The following is a 22,562-nucleotide window of genomic DNA, read 5'->3' on the forward strand; positions in this document are numbered from 1 at the left end:
CTCCCCCTTCTCCCCGCTCTTGGAACTTAACACAAGGCAAAGGGTCTTTTCCGGATTGTTTGCAACTGAACGTCTTCGGGGTGGGGGTGGGGGTTATTGCGCGTAAGGATCCAGGGAAAAGCGCGCAGGGACTTTTTGGAACCTTCCCATCTAACTCATCGCCCGTATCCCTGGCTCTAGGATCCCCCAAACCCCATAGCGCAACTAACCGAGGGTTTAACCGCCTTTGAAAAAAAAAAAAAAACCAACAAGACTGTACAACAAGACACTTTGGGAATCTGACTGCGTCCACGTCTCCCGAAATCGCGTTTCCTTCCCTTGTCTCGTTTCTCCCAAGACTTGGGACATTATGAAACATAAAAGGAGAGTTCAAAGAGATGCCGGATTCCCAGCGGAAGAGAGACTCCTCTGCGCTGGATAGATGCGTTGTACTACAGTTCCCATCACTTTGGGTCAAGGTGATGGGAATTGTAATCCGATGTCGGAAAGGCTCGAGGACACTGGGCGGATTTACGCATCCCTGCAGACTCTTTGCTTAAGAAAAGAAGCGAGAAGAAAAAAGCCCGGTGCGCGCACGCGAACGCATAGGCGCGTTTTAAAGACGTTTCCAATAATCCATCGGTTTTTTTCTTGTTGCTTGAAAGGTTTTTTCTATTCGGAGAAGAAAAAGCGCGAGCGAGCCTCTGTATTGGGAAAGAAGAGCAAGGGTGTTCGTGTGGCGGGGAAGGTCGGTTCTTGCGGTTACCAAATTTGCAGGCATGTAAATCAGCGCCCCCTCCTCCCCCTTAAAGATTTTGGTGGGAGCTGGAGCGGGCGGGGGGGGAGAAGACGACGAGGGTTGCCCATTTTACAGCTCACTGACCATTTGGCGATCCATTGAGAGGGAGGCTTGGAAAAGTGGTTCCTTTGTGACCGCTCTAGCCAGATTGGGGGGCTGCTCATTTGCATCTCATTAGCCATGCAGGCGGCCGGCGAGATATAAGGCAGGCAGGCGCCCGAACGCAGGCAGATCCTTAGCGCTACAGAGCAAGCCAGTGGGCAAAAAATTAAAAAGAAAAAAAAAACCGGAAAAAAAAGAAAAAGGAAAAAAAAGGGAAAATAATTTTACCCCAATCACGCGGGCAGTTTCAAGGCGAAAGCTCACCCATGACTAAAGCGGAGAGTAGACATTAACGCGGGCACCGCTGAGCCATCGACTTTGGAAACCTACGAAGCAACGTTTTGCCTTTTTTTTTTTTTTTTGCGCGGGTGGTGGTGGTGAAATTCGGCTTGGATTTTTTTTTTTTGGTTAAAAAAAAAAAGCAACACATCGATTGGAATTCATTGCCAGAAAGTGGCAACCAGCAAAAGCTTGGGGGATTTGAAAACGGCTGCTTGTGCGTAATCGCCAACCCCCTCTGCAAAACTAAAAACACATGCACGCCAAAACAAAAAACCCGCCACTCTTCGCCTGAAGCCACCGGGAATTATCTTCTCGTCCCCTGAGGGATTTCCAGATCGTTCATTATTTTAATCTGCTTTGGGAAGTTTTTTTCTTCGTCCCTGGGAATTAAAGTGGCTTTTTCTCTGCTTTGGTTGGAGCCAGAGCAACCAAAGCGCCAAGAGGAGGGTAGTCCTTTTTCCTTGCGCCTAATTCATCTTTAAAACAAGATCTGTCAGTCAACTAAAGGGCGTATCTGAAAGGCATCGGCGAGGGGGGTCGCGGGGGGGAGAAAGAGAGAGCGAGAGAGAGACTCCAAACAAATAAATCTTCATTCTAATCCCCCTCCGGCCAGGCTCGGAGCGGAGAAACGTCCGGATCTTCGACTTGACAGAAGCTCGTCTTGGTTTGCCGCTTCTTCCTTTGGAAAGGAAAACCGGGGACAAGAAGGGAAGAAGCCCAGACCTCTTTTCCTTCCCCTTCCCCCGCTTCATCAGCCCTGCCAAAATGGGTGGACGGTCCACGCTGGCTTTCGTAGTCTTTTGCGTGCTTCAGCTTCCCTGCCAGGTAAGCCCTCAGGGGCGATGAGGGGATGCGGAAGAGCGGGGGTGGGGGGGTTGTGCGTGCCGACGGGGCTCTGGGCATTCCACCATCCCCAAAAGTTGGCGGCTCCTCTCTGGGAGCGCAGTGGCGGTTTGGCGAAGGTCGGGGTGGGGAACGCGCGGGCAACCTGCGCCGGTCGTCCTCCCTCCGAGAATTTTTCCAGAACCGAGTACCGCGCGTTCCCACGAGGAGCTTCCGCGTTCGCGGTTAAGGGAAAAGCGCGGCTGGAGCGCTTCCTTAGGATTCCCGGGTCTGCGAGACTCGGGACACGTGCTCGCTCTCGCTCTCTCTCTCTCTTTCACCCACTCACACCCCCCCTCCGCGCGTTTCTTACCACCCACCCACCCACCTCACCGTCGGCATCAACCGGGCGCGTCGTCGTGGACAATTCGGCCTCCGCGCTCGGCTCGGCGGGAGGTTGCCCATTACGCGCGGCGGGCGGGGGGGGGGGCTCGGCGGGAGGTTGCCCATTACGCGCGCGCCTCGGACGAGCGCCGTTGTCCGCTTGCGGCGCCAGAACTTTAATTGACCCATTTGCCTCGCCCCTTCGAGGCGATCTAAGGCCCGACCGCGGCACTGCCCCAGATCAACCCTCGCTGCTGCAAAAGCCTCTCTAACCGGGTGCCTTTACCTCCCCCCTCCCCACCCCGGCCCTTCTCCGCAGGTTTGGACCTCCGGCGTCTTCGAGCTGAAGCTGCAAGAGTTTGTCAATAAGAAGGGGCTTCTGGGCAACCTCAACTGCTGCCGAGAGGGCCTGGGCTCCGCCAATCCCGGCGCTGGCGCTCCGGCTGGCTTGCAACAGTGCGACTGCAAAACTTTCTTCCGCGTGTGCCTTAAGCACTACCAAACTAGCGTGTCCCCAGAGCCGCCTTGTACCTACGGCAGTGCCGTCACGCCGGTTCTTGGAGCCAACTCGTTCAGCGTCCCAGACAGCGCCGCCATCAGCGGCAGCGAAGCCTCTTTCAGCAACCCCATCCGGTTCCCCTTCGGCTTCACCTGGCCGGTAAGATCGCCCGAGCTCCTGAGGAGAGGCCTAAGACTGAGGGAGGGGGAGGGTACCCTCAAGAGGGTAGACTTGACTTAAGTCCACATCAAAGAGGCTTAAACTGTGTTACAAACGTGTAATCAGGTAGCATTTTGAATGCAGTGGAAGAACCTGTCAATTATTTGGGAAATAGAATGCCACTCTGTTTAGTTACAGACACAGATGAGAGCCATCTTCTAATTAGGGCTGTCTTGCCAATGGTAAAAAGTGTAACCATTACTTTGGTGATCTGTATTGGGATAACACTGCTATATGTCTATGGAGATGAAGTCTATGGAGATTCTCAGTCATCCAGGTCATAGTTGTCCCAAAGGTGCTTTTTCAAGAGGCAAGGCGACTTTCTGGTTTTCCTTTACATTTTTCCCTTTGCATTCTTTCTAAAAGAATGCAAATGACCAGCTGTCCGCAAGGAATATAAATCCTTCCATTCCTCACCATCCAGTCACAGCTCAAGAAGCTTCTTGCAGGAGAAGCGAAACGTCTTCAAAGAAAAACAAGAAAGTTCACTTGCTTCTTGAAAAAGCACCTTTGAGACTGCTACAATATATACAGTATATACATTTTACACACACACACATACATCATTAGTGAGGAAATGACCTTGGAATGCCATTTTATCTAGGAAATGGATGTTCACAATGGAAAAAGCACGGGTCGAGAAGTCTAGAGAGGATGGATTATTTTTACTCTTTCCAAAAGGTGGAACACTTAATGGTACTCTTGAGTGCACTTAAATGGACAGATTCTGGGTTCAGAACCAAAGGATCTAATTTATTTCAAGTCAAGTCATAACTGAAGGAGCTTCCGTGAGAGGCTTTTATTGTGCAGTTCACAGACTATTATATGGGTTCAGATGTCATTTGTCTTGGCCACCTCCTGTGCCTTATTTTCCTCTTTCCCCATGATTTTCTTCATGCCAAAGGAAAGGAACAGCTCTGCACTCATTTAAAAATGCTAGAAGCCTCTTGTTTGCATGCTTTAAGAGCAGGGAACAGGTTATCCTCTAGAACAATATTTCTCCAACGAGGCAGCTTTTAAGATGTGTGGACTACATGGCTGCTTGGGGAATTCTGGGAGTTGAAGTCTACACATTTGAAAGTTGCCAAGCTGGAGAAACACTGATGTAAATGTTTTAGACTACACTTCCTGCAGTCCACTGCCATTGGCCTTTCTGGCTGTAGTTAATGAGAGTTGAAACCTCAGCAACCTGGATGGTACCAGGTTGCCTTCAGTGATGTAATCAAAATGGGTGTCTGTTTTGCAAGCATAGAACTTTTTCCTTATCCTACAAAAGGGTGTCTGGCCCTTTCTCAAGACCTTCAGTTAGGTGGGTCCTTTCCTGGTATTTCCTGGAGTATTCAGTGCAGCTGAATGGTTACCAGTGCTGTTGACTTGGAGGTGGTTCTTACCTATCAGGGACTATCCATCGTTCTACAGTTCTAACATCTTTCTCTAGATTGTATGGTATGCTGAAATTCTGCCACTGGAAATGCAATATTTTTTTGCAAACTGCTATTTGGCAGTGGCAAGTTGACAGTTGATCATCACTAGGAGCCACAGCTGATCCATTAAAGGAATGTTGAAGGCAGGATTGACTACTGTGGAAATATCAAAGCTGTTGCCAGTTTGGCCCACCACCACTCTTCTAGCATCCTTCCCCTCCCTCTCTCTACCCTCCCTCTTGGGGGAGGATTGGCAGTCAAGGCTCTTCTCAGGCCCTCCCTGTTTCCCCTCGCTGCTCCATTTTAATACCATATCCTGTATGAACAGGCTGAAAAAACAGGGCAGGAAGCAAGTTTTGAAAAAGTGCTGCCATTTCCTTGAGGGGAAAAAAAAGAGAGGCCTGAGTCAGGGGATTAGAGAGTCATGCTGGCTGTTGTGGCTGTAGTCTCCTGTGATTATAGTATTCTGCTGACTTGCAGGCCTTCTCATTCATTGTTTCTCCCTTCTCTGTATCGTGCAGGGCACTTTCTCTCTCATCATTGAAGCTCTGCACACTGACTCTCCTGATGACCTCAGCACAGGTAAATAATGTTTTCCCAAGTGGTATATTCAGGAGTCCTTCTTAACCTGGAGGACTGCCTAATTCATGACCTCTATGTTACCTTTCCATGATGGGGAAAACAGTCTGGCACACTTGGAAGGCAACAACAGTTGGGAAGACAATTTTACACATCCCTTCTAATCTAATTCCCTATTTAATGGACTTGTCTTACATTGTCTTCAGCCACTGGGCTAGAAGTCAAGCCAATAGCATTCTCTCATAAACACCTGTCTTCAGCAACATACTTAGAAACACCCAACCCTTCCCAAAGATCTTCTAGGTCTTTCTTAATTACTGAACTGTGTTGCTATTCCATTTCCTTATTCTACTCTACCCCTCCCTCTTCAGAGAATCCAGAACGTCTCATTAGCCGCCTGGCTACACAGAGACATTTGACTGTTGGGGAAGAATGGTCCAGTGACCTGCATACCAATGGTCACACTGACCTCAAGTACTCCTACCGATTTGTGTGTGATGAGCATTACTATGGAGAAGGCTGTTCTGTCTTTTGTCGCCCTCGGGATGATGCCTTTGGCCACTTCACTTGTGGAGAACGTGGGGAAAAGATCTGCAATCCAGGCTGGAAGGGACTCTACTGCAGTGACCGTGAGTATCCATAGATGAAAACTTCAATTTTCTTTCTGTTGATTCTGGTTACTTTGCATAAATTCAAACATGCCCCACTCAATGAATAATAAGGGAAATGATCCCTCTTTGCCATTGGACAAAATCATGGTGGTGTCCCTTGGGAGGTTGTCTGTTGGTATAGCCCATTGCCATTTCCAATTGATAAGAATGAAAATAAATTGTGTACATAACGACACTATATATACACACAAAACTATGAATCTGTACTCATTAAGATATTTGGCAAGCATAAAATACAGCATGAATAGCATTTGATCATGAAATGAGGTAAATTAACAAATAGCAATGATAAAAATTATACCAATTATTAATCATATAATTATATGTATGATAACTTCACTTACAAGGACAAAAGAATAAAGGCTTGCAAAGATCTCTCATTATTTTCAAAATTATGATCACAGTCCAGCTAACATGTCTTAAGGCTGTTTTTAAGAGTGATTTGGAAGAAAGAGACTGACTTTGAAGAAAAGGTCTCATTGTTTTAAGAATTGCCTTAATTTTGTTGAGCTGATTCCTTAAAACAAACATGTTTTCAAATTTTCATAGAACCCTGAAAAAAATCAAGCTGCTATAATGAATAGCAGAGAGATGCTGCAAGATCCAAAACAATTCTTTGTAATTTTGAATGCAGAGATCCATTAAGTATTAATCCGTTTAAAATCTGAGAATTGCAAGGGCTTAACATCAATGCCAGCTGGATTCTGTTCTTTGAAATTGCAAGTGAAACAATATCTGCAAAATGTAGGATCCTATCTTAAGTTAGAAATTTCCTTCATGAACATCAGCCAAATTATGTACAGCAACTTCTTCAACCTGTAGCCTCTAGCAGTTTTAGTCCTCAATTTCCATAATTCCCAACCAGGATACCATAGTCCAACACAGCTGGAGGGCATTACACTGGGAAAGGCTGATATAGAAGCTCTGGAACAAGTTGATAGTGTTTTAGAACTCTCATTCCTTCTTTCAAAAAGTGAAGAATTCCATAATTCCCTCTTGATCAATATAATAGTGGCCATTAGAGAATCAGAGTAACAGTCAAATTATTTTAATTGGAGGCCTGACCCTTCAGTGAATGAAGCAATTAAGGAAACTCACATACATATTCAGTGACAATTTAAACAAATTTGCTGTAGAATAAAGTTACTTGAAGTTCGTAATTTTTTCTTCGAATAAATGTAACTACATTTAATGGACATTAAATAAAGTTAGCCATACCATGAGCGTGATGAAGAGATGCCTCTAGCTGGTATCCCTGCTGCAATTCTTAAACTCCTCAGCTGCTTTTTTCTGCTATGGAACAAGACCCTGGATGCTAGACTGAACTGAGTCAAATATCAATGCCAAAATCAAAGTAAAAAAGGCATCTTGTTGGTTTCTTTGTATGGGAAAGGAAGATAATGCCATCTTGTCATTCATCTCGGGTGGCAAAATGTCTCAGACAACCCTGACATTAAACCTTACAAATCCCACAAAGGGCTGTATTGTTCATTAATTAATTAGTAATGTAAGCCAAATTGATCCACCTAATTCCCTCTATTATTTATTGAGTGCATCCAACAAACTGACATGCATCGAAATGGCTATCGTAATTTGGCTGTCCAATAAATGCATTTTGCTATGAGCAAAGAAGGCAGTTCTTATTTCTTTTATCTGAATTCCAATGTTTCTATTAGATGGCATGTTTATTAGACCATTAGACCATTGAATTAGGTCAGCTTTCAGATGCTGTAGAATTATACAGTGTTGGATAGTAAATGATCTAAGATATGGGTAGGGTAGTGTTGAGGAGAAGAACAGAAAAAGGTGACAAAATGTTCTCATTTTCTTCATTTTATCTCCCAACCATTTCCTTCACTTACTGTCTAGCAAGTAGTTCTATGACATCCTAGTGGCTTAGTAAATACATGGTTGCAATCTTATATTTGGAAAAGATATTAAAAACAACAACAAAATCCTAACTGTCTCCCCTATTTTTTGCCCTTGGCATGTTACTATTCTAGACCACAGGGGTCTTCAAACTGGACAGCTTTAAGACTTGTGAACTTCAACTCCCAGAATTCCTCCTCCAGTCGTGTTAGTTCAGGAATTCTGGGAATTGAAGTCCACAAGTCTTAAACTTGCCAAGTTTGAAGACCCTTGTTCTAGACTGTCCTCCTTTCTGAAAGACTAACTTAGTCTAGTAAGAAGAAACTAGCATAGGCTTAGGACTGGCTTAGGAAAGGCCTGGGTGACACAGGGAAAGCTTGATAGCTGATGTTTATACAAGGGGAAGTCCCCCAAATAGAAGTTGTACCCAGGATGGGTTTCTACCGGTTCTGTCCACCTCTGTAGAACCGGTAGCTCTGAAGAGCAGCAGACATAGAACCGGTTCTATGTCTGCTGATGTTTTTGCCCATCTGTCCGCCCGGGCTCTTACCTGATTTTTATTTCCTGATTTTTCAACTTCAGCTGCTGAACGAGGCACAGCTGCAGTTAAAAAATCAGAAAAAGAGGGCTGTTTCAAAGGCTGCTTCTCTGCAAGCAGCTGATGACAAGCAGGGAAGCACATCATAAATCACCAAACCTCGTAAATCCTGGTTGTACCCTTAATTTCAGTGGATTATCAGTCATGCCATTTTTAAAAGCAAAAAAAGTCTTTCTGAAATCAGTTTGTTCTCTAGACAATTATATTAAACGTCAATAGTGATAGTGAAATTCAGAAAAGTAAAGTTAGAAATATATTCCATTAAACCCAGATCTACTTCCAAGTGATCTGGATTACATTTTCCAGAATTCCTGGCTATCTTCTATGCCAGCTGCAGTTTATAAGGGTCGTGGCTCCAAACATCTGGAGGGCATCAGATGGCCTAACCTTGAACTAGACTCTCTTCATCCAAAGTCACACACTGATGCATTACAGGGACATAACTGCAAATATAAATATCCGGGAAGCAGAGCAAGTAAGCTCTCATATACTTAACTAGCCAGAGTGGATCGTAAATAACATGGAAAACAGCCAGCGGCAATACTGGCCAGATTCCAAGAAATTGCATGATTAATTCTTATTCTCAAGAGGTTTTAGGTTTGTACCTCTTAGCAGAGGACTTAATGGAATTTGCCCCTCCTCCCAGTTTAGTTCTTTATTATATCATTAATTTTCAGATGTCCAGCCAGCCCTAATCAGTTTGGTGCTATCCTTATGCTTCTTTAAAAAAATTCCTTCGCATTTGAATTCACAGATTAATAGGTTATGATTTAGCATGAAATCTTCCATCCTTTCATGAGAAATAAGTCTCTTTCCTTCTGGATGTTGCTTGATACTTTGCCTGGTGGGAGAGTGTTTAAAAGTAGTGGTGAAGTCAGCGCAGGATTTTTTTTTTTAAACAATTTTTACTGTATGCCTCAAGTAACTGTCTAAATTCAGGCTATTACGTTAAGCCATGGCCAGTGTGATTGTCCCCAATGAGAATTAGTATGGCATACCAACTTAATTACTAGTCTAGGAACTGGTATGTTGGCCTTGAGCTCCTGGAGGAAATACAACAAACAAAACACTGTTACGACTTCATAGGCCCAACATCTCTACTGGGGGGTTGTGCAGAGATGGGAAGGGGAATTTCAACTGGATGAAGCTTTGACCAAAGTACTTTGGCAAAAACACTGAATTGAAATGTCTCTCTTCAAAGTGATGAATCGAAACAATCGGCCATTTTAGTCTAGGCTATACAAAGGCCTGCTCTGCTCTTGAAGAGACCCCTTTCCAATGGATGGAAGCAGCCAGCTGAATTGAATCGGCCTAGTTGGGTGCTTCCATTTGATTTGTCCAAATGGAGTCATTTGATTTTCTTAATGAACGCTGCAATGGTCCAGATCAAGGAGTTGTCCCAGGATGGAGAGAAGCTACTTCGTACAGGCCCAAAATCTATTCTTCAGCAGGAGGGTCACCATGGTTCTGATTTGCTTATGGGTCAAGTTAGTAAGAAAAACCCCATCCAGTGTATGATGCCCCCTTTAATTAGATTTAGGGGAGGAGACGAGAAATAAGATGTTGTTGGAAGCCTTTGGAAAGAAAAAGAAAAAAAATCCTTCCTGCTTTTCTTTCCAAAAATTTCTGAACCTTGTGAGCAAGTTGTTAGAATGCATGGTGCATTTACTTGGTTGGGTTGGGGAGTGGGAAATGATGTCAACCCAAAAGCCTGTCCCAAAATTGGCAGGCTTGTCTCGTCCGCACACTTGCCCCATTCATTCCTTCTCTCTCTCTCTCTCTCTCTCTCTCTCACTCCCCACCCCCACCCCCTTTAACAATCTGATGATCAGTCCCATTCTTCTTCGTCTTCTGTTTCTCCTTCTGGGCTTGTCATTGTCTCTGGCTTGCTTTGTGGGGTTAAAACTCACAGTGCCTGCTTAATGAGTTCCATAACCAGGCAAAGTAATGAGCAGAAGTATTCCCTCCCCGCCCTGCTCCCATCCTCCCTCCTGCTGGCCTGCTTACCTCCTTCCTACGTCTGTGTTCTTCGGGCTCCACTCCCCCTCCTTCCTTTTGTGTGTGGTTGTGTGTGTGTGTGTGTGTGTGTGTGTGTGAAAGAACTTTAGACTTAATTATTTGAATAAGAAAAACCCTTCCCCTTTGCCCAGAAATCATGCGCGTGCCATAGATTAGATCTGGGTAGGGATAGGCTGATGAGAAAGCACATCTTGGCCCTGATTGGCTGTAAGGAGTTGGGGTATTGTTGCAGTGGGGCAGCTGCTGGGAGAGAATAGACAATGGAGCAGCTGTCCCGGCTGGCACCCTGCACACCAGCTGTCTATCCTTATCTGTGCATGCTCTCTCCCTCCCTCTCCCTCTCCCTCTCCCTCTCTCTTACACTTGCTGAGGATACCAAGAGGAGGAGCTCTGGTATTGAATGGGGTGGGGTGGGGTGGGGTGGGGGGGAAATAGGACTTCTGACCCTTGCTAGGAAGAAAAGGTGGATGGGATTTTATGTGGAAAGGAGTCATTGTGTGCTCTCTTTTGTTTGTCTGCAACTGCATTAAAGGGAATGCTCCTTCCTAGTGATAAGTAAAGCCCCCCTGTTACAAAAGCACAACTACTACTCTTAGCAAGCTCCGAAGATCCATTTAGCTGCTGTCACCAACTCGACTGTCAAACAGAAGAATTTGACCTAAGCTCACAAGGCTCCAAAAGTCTTACGGATATATTTTGGTTTCTTTGTGTTTTGCAGCAATTTGCTTGCCAGGCTGTGATGACCAACATGGATTCTGTGACAAGCCTGGAGAATGCAAGTAAGTTTCCAGACCTCTCCTGCTCCCTCTCCATCCTTCTGTCAGCAAACTTGATTTGAGAAGCCCAGATTTGATTATATTCAGGCCTGCTTTACTTCTTAGCCTAATGTCTGTGTGAGTCAAATAAGAGGGAGTCGAAGCACCACTCCAGAATTTATGGATATTTAGAAGAAGTTGAATGGGGCTTAGTGTCTAGTAGGAGCACATTAACTTTCAAACATAATGGATGCACTGTGCCTTGTATCTAGCCTTTTGAAATCATGGAAGAATTATAATTAATTTGATGGAATAATTAGATGGCGGTTTATGGGTGTGATTGCTGGAATAACTCAATCAAGGGGAGAATGGATGTGTTTTAGTTTGGACCAGGGAAGTCTACGCCTCACTGATGAATTATAAAAATATGTGGCCCTTGGGAAATCAATTTTTTTCTGTCAGCATAATCGTCTTTGCAGAGTTAATGTGGAGATTAAATGGGATTAGCATCCTTAGCGTCTTGGAAGAAGGGTGATTTATAAAAGTGATGGTTAATAAATCAAGGCTACTAGCAGAATAAGGACAACAAAAATCAAAGAGATTAGCTTGTTCACCTACCTAAAAAGTATTTCAGGGAGCGAAAAAGCTTCTGAGCTTTAGTAAAATCAATAACACTGTAAGAGGTACACTACTTAAGTTGGATGTTTGTTTAGTTTTAATTTAAATAATTTTCAGCTTGAGAGGGACTTCCTGTTGTAAAATTGTTTAAAATTTGTTTTCACAGATGCCGTGTTGGTTGGCAAGGGCGTTACTGTGATGAATGCATCCGATACCCAGGTTGTCTTCACGGTACCTGCCAACAACCTTGGCAGTGCAATTGTCAGGAAGGATGGGGCGGTCTTTTTTGTAACCAGGGTAAGTTCTATCATTTCTAACTTTTATACAAGTCCAGTTTTCTTAGGCTTGGATCTCTCTTAAACTAAACGTAGGTAACGTCCTTGCAGAGCCACAGGCAATCTTCTGGATGTAACCTTTTTGTCTGCAACTTCTCCCACAGATCTAAATTACTGTACGCACCATAAGCCTTGCAAAAATGCTGCCACTTGTACCAACACGGGCCAAGGAAGTTATACCTGTTCTTGCCGTCCTGGTTACACGGGTTCCAATTGTGAGATTGAAATCAACGAATGCGATGTCAGCCCTTGCAAGAACGGAGGAAGTTGTACTGTAAGTTAATGCTACCTCTGCACCTAGTCTGAAAAGAGGGATTCGTCCCAATTGTTAAGATACGTAGTAAAGATTGCTAAACAGGGTGGGTCTTCCTTCCAACAGGACCTTGAGAACAGCTACTCCTGTACCTGTCCACCTGGCTTTTATGGTAAAAACTGCGAGCTGGGTGCAATGACTTGTGCCGATGGGCCTTGCTTCAATGGAGGACGGTGTACAGACAACCCTGAAGGTGGATATAGTTGCCGTTGCCCTGTGGGTTACTCTGGATTTAACTGCGAAAAGAAAATTGACTATTGCAGCTCCAGTCCTTGTGCTAATGGTAAGCCAGACCGGTACCTGTATTTGATTACCCATTCAAATTAATGGCCATTTTGCCCTAAACATCCATGGGAAGTGAATGACCTTCTTGCTGCAGTTCACTTAACTTCTAAGGGGAAGCGAGTAAACCTCTCGCTGCCGTTCCCTTGACATGCTATAATAATGGGAGGTCTTGATTTAATGGAGGAAGAGAGAGAGATCCAAGCAGTGCTGAAGCGTGCTAAGCCACACTGGTTTCTGTGGGAAGAGAAGCAACCGTTTGTGAGTGTGTGATCTTCAAGAGTAAGCCTGACACTCTTCAGTGATTCTTAAACAATTCTGAAGCTGTTGTGCAGCTTTTTATAAAACCGGGAAACTGATAAGAACACAAAAAGACACCAACTCAATTTCCCCGTTTGGAGAAATTTTACTTTGGCCTTTCATAAGGAGAAGAAGGGTGCATTTAATATGAATGGCATTTCCCCGATAACATTTCTGATTTATCTGCCTTGCCCAGCTTCCTCTAGTCATGTTGCATTTCAATTCTTTCAATTCCCCAGTTCAGGTACCATTGAGTATGCTAGTTGAGGTTCAACATAGAGGGCATCAGATTCAGGAAAGCTGAGTTTCACATCTGTTTTATTTTTTCCTTTCCAAACTAGGCTAAAGTCAGAATCCAAAAAGAAACCTAGATATAAAAGGTTAATTTGAAAATTTAAATCAGTATAATTGCCGGCTGGAATGATCCAGTCATTGTGCAGTAAGACTAAAATTTGTAGACTCCAGACTAACATTTAAAACTAAAATTGTAAACTCCAGAGTTTTGTCTGAATTAATCTGAGAGGCTTGCTGTTCTTTAACCTAACGTTGAAAGCATGTAACCTTTATCAATCTATATGTGAAATAAGGCCAAAAGAGCCTGAAATCCCATTTGTAAGATTGTATGTGGGGATTTCCATTTAAGGGAGCCCTTGTAGGATGGCAGGGCATACCCCTCTTTAGCAAAAATACAGTCCTTATAAACGTGATGCTTAATGCCACCAAATCCATACATGATGCCTCCTTAAAGATGTTGGAGTCTCAGTCCATCTGGTTGGTGATGAAACTGGCTGTCAACTGATCTTGAAGTACCAGGCTCAATGACACTGACTTGATGAGTCGGTTTATCCTTTTTCAGTTAAAGCAGGAGTAACAATATGTTCTTGAATGCTCCACTTTTATCTATCGATGAAAAGTTCATATTTGGAAGTTTTCCCAAAGGTGCTTTTTCCGAAAGGCAATTGGGTTTTCTTGTTTTCTTTTTTTCCCTTTCAAAATGTTTCATTTCTCATCCAAGAACTGAAGAAGCTTCTTGGCTGAGAAGTAAAATGTTTTCAAAGGAAAAATAAACCAAGTCCAGTTGTCTTTGGATGATTGAAAATCTTTATAGTCAGTTGACCCTTGTCCCACAAATTTGCTGGTGGATTCTCATAGCAAATAGTCATATCTGGGAAGAGCAGAATCTCACCCGGTGCCTTTAGGAAGTACTCGGGACTTTGAGACCTGAACCCAAAGGCTACTGGCAAAGCTGTATTCCCTTCTCCTTGCCTAGAGATGCAGCATAGGGGAACGTTCAAGCACTTCGGTCAGAGTGTTTGGAAGGAATACTGTGTGCTGATAACATTTATGGTGTCTTCCGTGAGGAAGAGGTTAGCTTTTTCAGGGGCACATGCTCTCTCACTCTTCATGGGGTAGTTGTGCAAAATAGGACACTGGACTAGGATTGGTGTTCCACACCAAGGTAGTTGGTAGGAAATAGTTTATCCCTGTTCAGCAGTGGATTTAGGCTAAATTTAGTCTTGGGAGTTAGTTAACTGACTGAATTAGCCTCCTTTTAATGTTTCCGTAACATATTAAGCTCCACTTTAATTAAGAAAATTATGGGAACAGGTTGTAGAAAACAAGAAATTGAGGTGGGAAAGATAATCTTATTTTTGTAATGTTTGGGGAGATTTCATTTGTTCATGTCATGTATGAAAAAAAACATTTTTTTTCTGTTGGGTATGAAAATAGCCTGAGGTGGCCCAACGCAGAATATGTGCTGCCGCATTGGTTCTGTTATGTACTTAAAATAACCTGAAGGCTTTTATCCTGTTTTAAGGCGGTTGGTAACTTGTTTCACTCTTAGTTGCTTAGACAGTATTATGTTAATCAAGTACAAACCCCACCCCCAAACATTTCAAAGCAACCAGATAAGTGACCTGATTTTTAAATACTCTAAACAACCATTCATTAGAGCAGGGGTGGGTTCAGGAATTCTGGAAGTTGAAGGCCACAAATCATAAAAGGGCCATAGTTCTCCACCTTTTCATTACAGTAATCGAAGCCTGCCTTTAAAATAGTCGTAAAAATATATCATACAAGTAATATGATTGCTTAGAAGAATGTACTATTCATTCATTCATTCATTCCTGTTCTGTTCTTATGAAAATTAAATACTTTAAGCCAACAGCAAAAAGCTCTATAGCAGTAAGCTTTTGAGGTACTGATTTTGTAAACCCTGGTCATCTTGAATCCATAAAACTGGATGACCTTGAATTGTCCCTGTCTCTTATTTGCAGGCTTTTTGCAAAGATGAAATAGGCAGCACCCTGGATAGATATAATAGATCCATCAGTAGCATTGTCAGCCCCTATGTCTAGTTCCTCCTATTTATCGTTGTCCTCTCCAAACCTTTGCAGGAGCTCAGTGTGTGGATCTTACGAATTCCTACATATGCCAATGTCAGGCTGGCTTCACGGGAAGACACTGTGATGATAACGTGGATGACTGTGCCTCTTTTCCTTGCTTAAACGGAGGGACCTGCCAAGATGGAGTCAACGACTATTCCTGCACTTGCCCTCCGGGATACAATGGAAAGAACTGTAGCACTCCTGTCAGCAAATGTGAGCATGGTCCCTGCCACAATGGGGCTACTTGCCATGAAAGAAACAACCGTTACGTGTGTGAATGTGCACGTGGTTATGGGGGCCTCAACTGCCAGTTCTTGCTTCCTGAACCCCCTCAAGGAGCAGTCATCGTTGACATCACCGATACGTACAAAGAACGTCAGAGCTCCCAGTTCCCGTGGATTGCAGTGTGTGCTGGAGTTATCCTAGTCCTTATGCTCTTGCTGGGCTGTGCTGCCATTGTGGTCTGTTTTCGTCTGAAAACACAAAAGCAGCAGCCTCAGCAAGATGCCTGTAGGAGTGAAGTTGAGACCATGAACAACCTGGCCAACTGTCAGCGAGAGAAGGACATCTCCATAAGTGTCATTGGTGCCACCCAGATTAAGAATACGAACAAGAAAATAGACTTCCACAGCGAAAATGCTGACAAAAATGGCTACAAAGTCAGATATCCATCAGTGGATTACAATTTGGTCCATGACCTCAAGCATGAGGACACTGTTAAAGAGGATCATGGGAGATGTGAAGCTAAGGGCGAAACATACGATTTAGAAGCAGAGGAGAAAAACACAGTACAGCCCAAAAGGTATGGGAGGGGTGTGGCTGAATGGCTCAGGTTTTAAATTTGCAAAAAATAATTGAAATTATTCAAGAAACCAACCTCATCTGGATTTTTCTCTTTGCAGTGAAACATCTGAAAGAAAACGGCCAGAATCGGTATATTCCACTTCAAAAGACACAAAGTACCAGTCAGTGTATGTCATATCAGAAGAGAAAGATGAATGTATCATCGCAACAGAGGTAGATATAGTCTCTCCCAGGCTCAAAATCTGTCCCGTTGTACTAATTGCATCACTCCCTCTGATGCAGCTCAGTTTGTTCCAAGGGATGCCCTAATAATGGTTTATTTACTTTGTAGGATGAGTTAGTAGGGCAATTTTAAAATTAATGCCCATGAGATATATGAATCTTCCCCATAAAAATATGTGGTATCATCATCCCATCAATAGCCATTGGCGGACAGATTCCAGTCTTTCAATTCTGTCCAATAAAATGCTTTAGTCACCCTGTCTATGGAGAAGGGTGGGTGGGTGGGAAATAAAACCACTTTCCTTAAAATGCCTCATCTGGAGGAGATAATTTGATTTTCCGAATGATCAAGTAAATACCTTTTTATGTCTTAATGGGTGTCCTTGAATTATTGTTTTTCACTCTGCCTCTCTTTTGAACCTTTGCAGGTGTAAAAGAAAGATGACATGGCAAAATTGTTGTTTTGAAACAATTTTCAAAGGTGATATGCCCCAATGAATGCTGCTGAACACAAGGAAAGGGAGAAAGATTCCTTCACTGACTGCTGCTGAGAAACTAAATTCAGACTGAGCTGGTTCTCTACTGAAGTTAGCAAAAGGGACTGCAAATAATACGTGACGGAGGCTAGGTCAAGCTCTGTGTTCTAAGATACCTGTTGCACTGCCTTTTATGAAGATTTATCATTGCACTATGGTCAGTTGATTTTTTCCCCCCTTATATGTATTTAAATGAACGGACTGAATTCCTACACAAGAAGTGTGCACTGCCTGGAGTGTGTATTTTGGATTCTATGAGCCAGTTGATTCTTGAGATACAGACACTGCCTTTACTGTCCTTTTTTATACTAAAATGTGTTTTTATTAGGTGGGGAAAGAAAGTGTGTTATTTTTTTTAATCTGTAAAAATTATTTTCAGGATATTTGTAAAGCTGGGGTATTTTGTGATTTTTTTTAATAATTTAACTTTTTTTGGTAAATATGTACAAAGGCACTTCGGGTCTATGTGACTTTTTTTTTTTGTATATAATGTATTTATGAAACATTGTGCAAAATGTTATTTGAGGTTTTTTTTACTGTTTTTGTTAATAAAGAAATTCATTTTTAAAATATTTTTCCAAAATAAATATTATTAATGATATCCAAGGCATATGTTTTTGGGTTTTTTTTGCACATTCACAGTTGAGAAGCTGCTATTGGTACACCAGCAACATCAAGGAAGATAGTCTTGTCAGTTTTTGTGTCAGGCATGAAAAATCAGGTCCATATGTGAAGGTCTAATTAAATTGATTTATTGCTAATCATGCCTATGCACTCGAACTAACAGGCACCTGCTTGGGCTTCAACAGAATTCAAGGGAGGTTGGGTTTAGTTTGTTTATAACTATGTAGGGATTCTAGACTGATCCCTCTTTTAACTCTGTCCCCAGATTCTGCCACTACTCCTACAGTTTGAAATTCCATGTTTCATTACTAATTAAATTTAGAATTTAAAAGACCTTAACAGTAGGGGTCTCGGAGAGACCAAGGAAGGCAACATGGTAGATGTGTAGTGCAATCAAAGCCTTATCTTTTTGTGCTCCCATAGGACAGTTATCAACAGAAAGGCAAAACAAGGGGCGTGAAGGGGCAGGGCTATAATAGAACTATTGTGTCATTGAGAAAAGAGCAAACTGGGATTCAGCAATGGGTTGGGTAGATAAGTTTTGTAAATAATATGAATGTAGTTTCTCACATTTAAATGAGTGCTATTGGCCAAAAAAGCACATCAGGTAGGAGGTTGGATTAAATGACCTCTATGGTTTCTTCCAAATTCTATGATTTAATGTATATTACACTAGGATTAAATTAGAATTTTTCCAGATTTGCTGGTTAGAACGTGAAGCCCATTCATGGAATATAGCTATTTATTCAAGTGTAGAATTTTAAAAAAAAGCTTGGGCTTTTCAGGTTTTACACGCAAAAACGTTCTTTGAATACCTAGTTTATTAGAAAAATCACAAAACTTGCATTGGAATAAATTCGAGTTAACTTATTGGAAAAATTTTATGGCTTTCAATTTCTTACTAATACCTAACAAGTGGACATTTTCTGGAAATTTTCTGAAAGGCCTAATACTAGACTGTGATGATAAGCTCACTACAGAATGTTGGGTAAAGCACATTTTGCACGTACTAACCACTTCTTTCACACAATGGATCCTTCAATTTGATTTTGAGTTCTAGTTTTAATAGGGACCCAGTTCTTGTTGCCATACTTCTAAAGCATCCTATATACTATCATACTTCTTTCAGTCCTGTTTTGGTTTGAAATAGTGTTTAATCAGTTTATACCAGAATACAGAATGTAGCAGTGAAACAGCATTTATTTTTGAATAAATATGGACCACAAATTGATGCCTGTAGTCTCATTTTATTGGTTTGGTGTGTGCATAATCTTGTTTCTTTAAAGAAAAAACTTTTAAAGAAATTCTGATCTTGTCTTCTGCAAGGATCCTTCTTTATATATATATTTTAATCAGATAGTTTTTATTAACCCATAACCAAAGAAACATAGTGGAAAATAAAATAAAAGTAAGCAAACATGCACAAAAATATTTTGTTACTAATTAAAAACCCACATTTGTAAAAACGTTAAATTCCAATTTAAATTCTAAATCCTAGTATTTAGTACAATACAAGTGTTTTTAAACCCAGAGTTTTCTCAATAATTCTATCAACACATTAACATGATCTTATTCCAAAAAGGAGTATAACAAAGAGCATGGCTATAACATATGACTTAAAAGTGTCCATCCTCAAATTTCTTGCAACTCTGACATGTGTTGAATTTGATTGAGTGAATACTACTCTGAACAGATTATGAAGTCAATCCAAATAATCTTTCCACATGAAAGGAGGAATATTAAAAGAAGAAGAATATTAGAAAAAAGAAGGAAAATGAGAAACATGAATACGTCACCTTTACTATTACTGCCAATGTCGTAGGTGCACAAAGGAATGTAATTAAGCTGTGCAACACCAAATTTAGTAATCAGTAACAAAAAATGGCCAGAGATAAGGAAGCTGAATCTTACAACTGCAATCGCATATCACTAGCTAGTCTTTCTAGGGAGTCTCTGGAATTTGCAACTCTTTGTTGCACACTTTGTGTAGATGTGAAGATCTGCATCTTATAAAAATTTCCTCACTAGCGTTGAAACCTGCACTTTTTTAAAAAATTCAGAGAGAAGTAAAAAGAACTTTGAAAGACAGATGTTGGCTATCTTACTGACACAGTATAAATCTTAATCTGGCCAAAGGAGGAAAATTTTCAGAATGAAAGTGCGCATGAACAGGTCTTCCATATGGAATCGGTCTTCCAAATCCATTGGGTTTTCAGTGGAAGTGGGGAAACATCTGCTGATTATTAACAGAACGGCTGCCAAAGTAAATAGCATAAACAATCTAACTGCCTAGTCCAATGGCTCAGTTCAGTATAAGTCAGCATCATACAAGTAGTCCTCATTTAGCAACTGCAAATGGGACTGGTAACTTGGTTGTTAAAGAAATGAGTTGCTAAATGAAACCATGACTGCGTGTATGATTTATCTTCAGCTGCTTTACAGACTGGCAAAGTTGTTTTTTCATCATTGTTGTAATTGAGAAAATTTGCTGTACAAAACAGTCACTAAGTGAAGACAATCTGAATAGTATCCATTTATCCAGAAAGCCCATATTTCACAAACAACCAAGAATCAGCCCAATTCATCGATGTAGGAACAGCAGCATGTTTTTGATAGGATAGCCACAACTTTAGCCTTCTAATTCCTGATCACAGTTCCAGGATCATTACATGTAAATTACATATTCCTCAAGGGATACTGCAATTTTTGTAATTTTTATTGAATTTCAGTTTCCTTGTTTTGGTCATAGCAGAGGATATATTTACCCATGTAAACAATGGATGAAATAGAAATTATGAAATAGCTGAAAAGATGACCTTGACTTTACACAATGATTAAGAGACTCAACAGCAAAAAAGCAAGAATAGCCAGACTAAAAAATATTAATGCCCTTGTCCTATTGTTTCTTTTTATAAGTATCCATCTCATGTATTCAAAACTATGTTTATTCTTATACCTGTATTTTGTAAAGCGATTAACAAATCAAATCAAATCAAATCAAATCAAATCAAATCAAATCAATCAATAAATAAATAAAACTAATAACAGTAACAAGGTTAAAAACCAGCTAACTTCAAAGCTCTGGAAATAAATATTTTCCTTTCATCTTCGTAGCTCATTTATTTATGATCTGTTATCATAATAGTCGGCTTTTCCACTGGCCAGTATCATAGGAAAGAGGAGAAAAGCGAAATGCAATTTCCAAGCCAATGGCAGTGGCTCAAGGATTGATTAAAGCATTGTGTAATTGATCAGATTATTGCAGTTTAATACAACATCCGCCTAAATTGTATCAACAAAAAGATGAAAATTATACCATTTGATATGCAACTAAAACTCTCAAGTACCCATAGCTCACCAACTCATGCTGCATTCTGAGGATAATCGGTAATGCCTCTTCTATCACTATTTCAACTGCAAGAGATGCTTTGAGAAATGCTTAAAATCTAATCCACGGTGAATCTTGCTCAAGTCCATTAACTTAAGTGGGTTCCTCCCTGTCTCCTTTAGTGTTAGATTTGGTCCATTTAATCCGACTATGTTGTTTTACACTTCATCTTGCTTTCCTTGCTTTCCAGTTTTAATGAAGGGGAAAGCAATATAATCTTAGATACTGACAGGCTATTTGTGTAATGCTGCCCAGGTTGGCTTTGAATTAATTCCAGGAAGTGTTATCTATTTGAACAGCAGCTGTGAGCATCCAGAAATTGGGCAGGTTTATCTAGGTTGTCTATCTGTCAAATGCAAGAGTTATTTTGACATTTCCTCTTGAGAAAGAAAATGCTAGGCTTTGTTCAAATTTGCTGTTGAAGGATTGTTGTTGTCCACTTAAATTTGTCTTGTGGCATAATTTTGTAACAACATGTTTTCACAAAGTTTAAATGAACAGACCTGTTTTCATAAGTGTGTGGGGAAAAAAAACCCAATGGTTTACTTACCTTAACAAAATGCACTTTTATTTTTTGACATAGTATTTAGTATTTAACTACATAAGTTTATAATTCAAAATGATAGGAAAAATGGTATCCATTTACTTCATAAAAGAGATCAGTTAAGCATTTAGATTTTTAAAAATGCTGTTAAACTAAAGGAATTCTTTTGTTTAGCTTATTTTCTTTAGCTTAACAATTCTTATTCTTTTTAACCTGCAGTCTTCAAATATGAGGCCTTGCCTCTTGATAATATCTAAAAATAAAACTATAAAGTGGAAAGGGAGCTCTCAGCTCCTGACTTAGAAAAATCTGATCATTCTGAAAGCTTTGTGACAAAAATGGAATTATGGCTATTCATTTGGTTTAAATACGTGGGACATATTTTCACGCTTAGAAGTCAGTTTTCTGATTACATCCCATGTTATTAGAATTCAGCGGTAGAAAGGGGAGGAGTCCCTGTGGATTTTACTCTGCTAGCCATTACCAACTACGGAGGGTGATGATCTGTGGTGGGATTCAAATAATTTAACAGGCAGTTCTTCCAGGGTCATGTTGGTTGTCGTAGGAGGCATGGTCCATCCCCATCCTCCAGCTCAGCTGCACATACGGTAAGAGCTTCTTGCAATGGCTAACCTGATCCTGGGCAAACCAGTTGTTAAATTACCCCCCCGGCTATCAAAGTAGATCTTGGGTGCTGCGCTGCAATGGAGAAATGGCCAATGAAGTGGCTGACATGAGGGGAGGAGGAGGTGCAGGGACAAGAAAGTGGGAAAGCGGCCTTCTCCTTCCCTTGCACTGGCTGCTCTGTTGCCTGTTTCTCCACTGCAGCACAGCACAGCACAGCACCCAGCATCCACTTTGATAGTGTGGGTGGGTAATTTAACAACCAGTTTACCCAAACTGGTGTAAATCGGCTGAATCCTACCACTTCATTTTAAGGCCATTGAAGCATGTCTGAAGATATTTCTACAGTTATATGGCCAACATGAGGTCATGGATGTTAGGATTCCAGCAGTTACCCCATAATGTCAACTCATAAAACATTTATAGAGCTGTTTTAGAGTTGTCAGGAGACCTGTTATCTTCTCACTGAAGTGGTACCTATTTATCTACTCACATTTGCATGCTTTTGAACTGCTAGGTTGGCAGAAGCTGGGGGAAAAATTGGAGCTCACCCCAATGTGTGACACTCAGGACTCGAACCT

General features: G+C 41.5%; 1 protein-coding gene across 1 annotated transcript; it reads left to right on the forward strand.

Annotated features, from left to right (window-relative positions):
- The first annotated feature begins 343 nt into the window (after nt 1–343).
- Nucleotides 344–17,400, forward strand: DLL1 (delta like canonical Notch ligand 1). The gene is made up of 11 exons (XM_026705149.2): nt 344–1,987; nt 2,688–3,026; nt 5,032–5,092; nt 5,461–5,718; nt 10,965–11,025; nt 11,786–11,916; nt 12,059–12,228; nt 12,334–12,550; nt 15,249–16,041; nt 16,142–16,256; nt 16,694–17,400. The coding sequence occupies exons 1-11, from the start codon at nt 1,928–1,930 to the stop codon at nt 16,697–16,699; spliced, it is 2,211 nt and encodes a 736-aa protein (XP_026560934.1). The 5' UTR covers nt 344–1,927; the 3' UTR covers nt 16,700–17,400.
- Nucleotides 17,401–22,562: the final 5,162 nt, after the last annotated feature.

This window comes from Pseudonaja textilis, chromosome 1 (assembly GCF_049901715.1).
Source record: "Pseudonaja textilis isolate UNSWEBS1 chromosome 1, rPseTex1.2, whole genome shotgun sequence".
Lineage (NCBI taxonomy): Eukaryota > Metazoa > Chordata > Lepidosauria > Squamata > Elapidae > Pseudonaja > Pseudonaja textilis.

Coding starts and splice junctions, on each gene's coding strand:
- DLL1 (XM_026705149.2), top strand. CDS start 1,928: ATGGGTGGACGGTCCACGCTGGCTTTCGTAGTCTTTTGCGTGCTTCAG. Junction 3,027..5,031: donor CCTTCGGCTTCACCTGGCCG/GTAAGATCGCCC, acceptor TGTATCGTGCAG/GGCACTTTCTCTCTCATCAT. Junction 11,917..12,058: donor CGGTCTTTTTTGTAACCAGG/GTAAGTTCTATC, acceptor CTTCTCCCACAG/ATCTAAATTACTGTACGCAC.